Here is a 4,694-nt window from a genome sequence, read left to right on the forward strand (position 1 = left end):
CCCTGTCCCTTCTGTTGCTCTGGAAGTTCTAGCCGGTGCAGATGACAAGGTGCTAGGGTTTTCAAACTTTGTTTGCATATGATGTGATCGTGTGCCTAGAAGACACGAGATTTAAAGTGAAAAACCACTAGAAACAATAAAAATGACATAAAGGGCCTGTTACAGTGCTGTGGTGGCGGGGGTGGCGGTCCCGTGTGAAAATTCCAGTAGTGCACGTGTGGATACGTGCGGAACGCATGTCAATAACGACTAATGCACAGTGGTGAGGTTCAGGCGAGTTTCACTCTGTGTGTTGTTTTTATAATATATTTTACACTTTGGTTCCAAATTTTTTTCAAAATGGGCATGTGTTTTTATATAATTTTTAAAGCTATTTCTGTAGTGAAGAAAAAGATAATGACATAAAGGATAATAAAATATAATGAAGAGCCCATTTATAATTGTAGTAGAAATATATGATCAGAAATAAATTTAATAAGAAATATCTGGGAAAAACTTTAAAGTCTCAGTAGCTATAAAACTTACTTAATGACAGAGGCGTTCCCTGTGACTGACTAGAAAGTCAGCGTTACAGATACAGCAGTTCTCCCTTAAACGAGTCGGTAAGTGGAATGGCTTTACCAGTCCGAACAGCCTCGGCTTGCGCAGCGCGGGCCCAGCCTGACGTCCCACGCCTGGCGCAGAGGACCCCTTCTCAGCCCTGCCAGGCCTCCGCCTAGACATCGGGGGTGGGAGACCGCCCACGGGGCCACTCTGGGACGCGGACTTGTCCTGGCTCTGCCATCTTGGAGCTCCAGCATCTGAAAAAAAAAAACATCACCGTCAGAGGCTGGGGTAGGAAAAGAAGGGGTGAGTCACATCCTGGCAACTAAACGTTTTGTCCTGGAGACACATGACCCAGCCGTTGGCAGGACTGGTCCCACGAGCCCACCCAACTGCGGAAGCGCCCTCTGCTGTGAGCGGGGCTCGGAGGGGAGGCGGGTAGCGGTGAACACGTACGGATTTCCGTGAGAGTGCCACAGACGTTTACGTGACGGGCCGGGGCATGCGGGGCGTCTCTGCCTTCCCCTCAGTTTTGCTGTGACCTGAAACCGCTCTAAAAAAATATTCTCTGGAGAAAAATTGCCAATCTTGTAAAATGTATCAGCAACTGTTGGTGACTAAAACTGTTGGTGAATATGACAGATCAATTAAACAGAGTATGAAGTCCAGAGAGAGACCTAGGTAGACGTGGGAATTTAGCATGGGTAAAGTCACATCACAAATTAGTGGGGGAAAAGCCGAATTACTAACGAGCGGCATCAGACACTCGCTGGCGTGGAGGAGGAATCCGAGGTCAGTCGTGTCCAGGTCACCGAGCACCAGGCAGTGAGTGCCAGGTGGGTCAGAGCGTGGAACGTTGGAGAGAAAAAGGAGACTGAGCAAGCAGAGGCAGGAACTCGGGGACAGCCGTAAAAATAAATGTCACCTCCCCTCATCCTGCCAACGATGACCGTTAAAGTCAGAAGGAAAGAGGAGCAGGAGGACACCGGCCTCGCATGTAGCCCAGCGTCTAACCTGCAGCGGGGCCTGGGGGCCGGAACCCCAGAAGGGCCTGGCGTCCGCTCCGTTCGAGGTGTGGGCACGCCACGTAGCAGAGCCACAGACTCCGCGCCCACGACGCCGGCGGGCCCCTCAGCGACACCGCACCTCCCCCCTCGCCCCCCACCGCTGACACCACGACTTCGTGTCCTCCGGGCTGGGCCTCCAGGCCTGTGCACAGTTCCCTGCTGTATCCTCACTGGGCCTCGGCGCCCACACCAAATGACAGCGCTCTGGCCCCGATGCCCGCATCCTGCCTCACTCACCTCCCCAAAGGCCCGCCTCCAGACGCAGTCACATGGGGCCGGGGCTCCCCCACATGGCTGGAAGGGACCCAGCTCCGCCCACAGCACAGGCCAGCGCACGCCTTGCACCGCAGCACACAGTGGCCAGCAGCTCACCGCGGGTCCTCCGGCCTCTGACTGGATCTGTGCCTATCCCGCACCGCAGACTCTTCACAGACCTGCTTGGAGAAGAGAAGGTCATGAGCTCAGTGACAGAACAGAAAACTCGCACTTGCGTTCCGAAGATCGTTTCATGTGCTTCAAAGTAACGAAAGCTCCTTTTCATTGTTCCATTAGAGCATAAGTTTGGACGAGTTCAAGTCATTCTGTCGCTTTACAACCCACTTGGAAGACTTCGCTATTGCCATGCAGATGTTTAGTTTAGCCCACCGCCCCGTCAGACTAGGTAAGTTCCATGAATGGTTCGGTTTGTGTCATCTCTGGTCAGTGTCACCTGGGGGACACCAGTCACGGAGCCACTTATCCGCGAAACAGCGATTGATTGGCCTTCTCACTAGCCCAGTGTGGTCATCTGCTTTTACAGCAGCGAGGCGCACGTCTAACGGTTGCTGGTTGCTTTTACTTTCGCATTGTGCCCCAAGAAGGAGGGGGGAACATTTGAGTTTGAAACGTTGATTAGATTAAAATAGCTGCTTGTCTCATCTTACGGTTACTTTCATGGCATTTCTGAGCCTCATTTATCATTTGAATGCCTTCTTGATGTATATTTCCATCTTTACTTCCCATATAATAAGTGTGGAGATGTGTCTTTTTCTTCTCAAGTTGTGAAAGTCGGATTCTGTCCACCCGGACTGTGTCGCGCGGTGGGTGAGCTGTGTTGTTTCCCCTCTAGCGGAGTTCAGGAGAGCCGTCACAGTCGCCACGGGACAGGAGCTGTCTGACAACATCCTGGACGCCGTCTTCAAGATCTTTGATTTGGATGGCGACGAGTGTCTCAGCCACGGGGAGTTTCTTGGAGTGATGAAAAACAGGATGCACCGGGGATTATGGGTAACATTCTGAGTTTTTAAGTAACTGCGTGTTTACCTGTAATTAAATGGACGGTGCTGCCTAGAATTTGAGCAAATGTATCATCTTAAGTGGCGTTTGCGTCATTTATAAAGAGACATCGTTACACACAGGATGGAGGTCTGACATTTTTCTTTCCTTTTTCTTAAACTGAATCTAATCACAAACTATTCAGAAATCACAGCCTAGAATTTTACTTCGGGCTCCGTAGTGAGATGCACCTAGATTCAAATCCCAGCTTTATCACCTGATTTTGAGCCTCACGTTCTTCATCTGCACAATGAGGAAACTAATAGAATCTACCAGAAAGAATTATTATGAGAATTAATTTCCTGACCTGTGCTTTCCCCCTTCGTTGAGAGGAATAACGGCCACACGGTATTTTTAATTCACGAAGCGCACACTTAAGTGCATTATGTCTTCTCGAGGCTTCCCATCAAATATATCACGACCTACAGTTTCTTTCTAGTTTTAGCCAAAGTTAAATCAAAGTTTTAGACTTGTACTTTGTATTCCACCGTAGCTAGTAGCTAGCGTTCCCCAGGAAAAGAGAAACGTTACAAAATGTTACAAAACAGAAACGTTATGAAATCATTACATTTTAAAACCAATATGAGAAAGAAGGTCGCCCAGAGTCGTCTTCATTGTGAGGGAGGAAGCTCCACGCGTGCGCGGTCCCTCCGCCCTCCGCCGCCCTGCGGACACTTGTGTCACGTCCGCGTGTCGCCCCTCACCCTCTCTGCACGGTCCTGTCGCAGTCACCTTCTACGACGTAATCCACCTCAGATGCAGGAAACGACCAGTCACGTCGCACACGCGCGGCCATGCTTAACCTGAGGGAGAATGACCCTCCGTTTCCACTTTTCATTAACAGGTACCACAGCAACTGAGTATACAAGAATACTGGAAATGCGTGAAAAAAGAGAGCATTAAAGGAGTAAAAGAAGTCTGGAAGCAAGCCGGAAAAGGCCTTTCCTAGGAAAAGACTGCGTGCGAATTTCATTGCACCAAATGTGAGAATTTGGGATTTTTTTTAAGTACAATGTTCATCTCATTGTCTTCATTGATTTCCTTTGTAATATAAAGATGACTCGCACTGCATTCTGATGGATAATTTCCCAATAAGACTTAATTAACGAACTTAGTAAAGAGAGGAAAGTATTCTTTTACAAAAACAGATACTGGCTTCTGTCAGAAGGCCGACGATTGAAGTAATGCCTTGCACTTCGCTAAAATGGAAAACCTAGTAATTCACTGATTTAGTAGACACAGCAGCACAGTATGCTCTGTGGAAGGCTCGGGTACTCACAGACAGCAGTCATTGGCACACAGGGCCAACGTCGCCTCTGCAAGTCCTTATGCTCCCAGTAGGGCAGATTCAGTTCACATTTCAGATCTCGTGGGTGTCTGATACCACATAAACCTCGTGTGCATTTCATTTCAGTTGGCTATATGTTGGTTGTCTTCCAAATAACATACATTTCAATATTCTGTCAGGAAACAATAAAGTATTCACAAAGATACAAAAATTACTGAGGTGTGTTTTGTTTTACATATGTGGTTTAAAAAATGCACATCAGTTTTTACATGTAAACACTCTCATCTCAAATCGGTTTCTATTCTTAAAAACTGGTATTGGGAGAATCTCGATCACAAGATCAGGATCTCTTGGGATTTATTGGGTTGTAGGTAAATGTTTAAAATGGCACTAAAAATTAATTGACATTAAATGTAAAATATTACAAAATGGTGTATTTTTAAACTGCAAATAAAAATTATTCTTAAAACACATGCCCTTTG

At 47.6% G+C, this 4,694-nt stretch overlaps 1 protein-coding gene across 1 annotated transcript; it reads left to right on the forward strand.

Annotated features, from left to right (window-relative positions):
• The first annotated feature begins 2,113 nt into the window (after positions 1-2,113).
• Positions 2,114-4,426, forward strand: LOC105310556 (calcium uptake protein 2, mitochondrial-like). The gene is made up of 3 exons (XM_011386719.2): positions 2,114-2,271; positions 2,719-2,876; positions 3,769-4,426. The coding sequence occupies exons 1-3, from the start codon at positions 2,232-2,234 to the stop codon at positions 3,871-3,873; spliced, it is 303 nt and encodes a 100-aa protein (XP_011385021.1). The 5' UTR covers positions 2,114-2,231; the 3' UTR covers positions 3,874-4,426.
• The last annotated feature ends 268 nt before the right edge of the window (positions 4,427-4,694 follow it).

The sequence above is a fragment of the Pteropus vampyrus genome, unplaced genomic scaffold (genome assembly GCF_000151845.1).
Source record: "Pteropus vampyrus isolate Shadow unplaced genomic scaffold, Pvam_2.0 Scaffold5982, whole genome shotgun sequence".
NCBI lineage: Eukaryota > Metazoa > Chordata > Mammalia > Chiroptera > Pteropodidae > Pteropus > Pteropus vampyrus.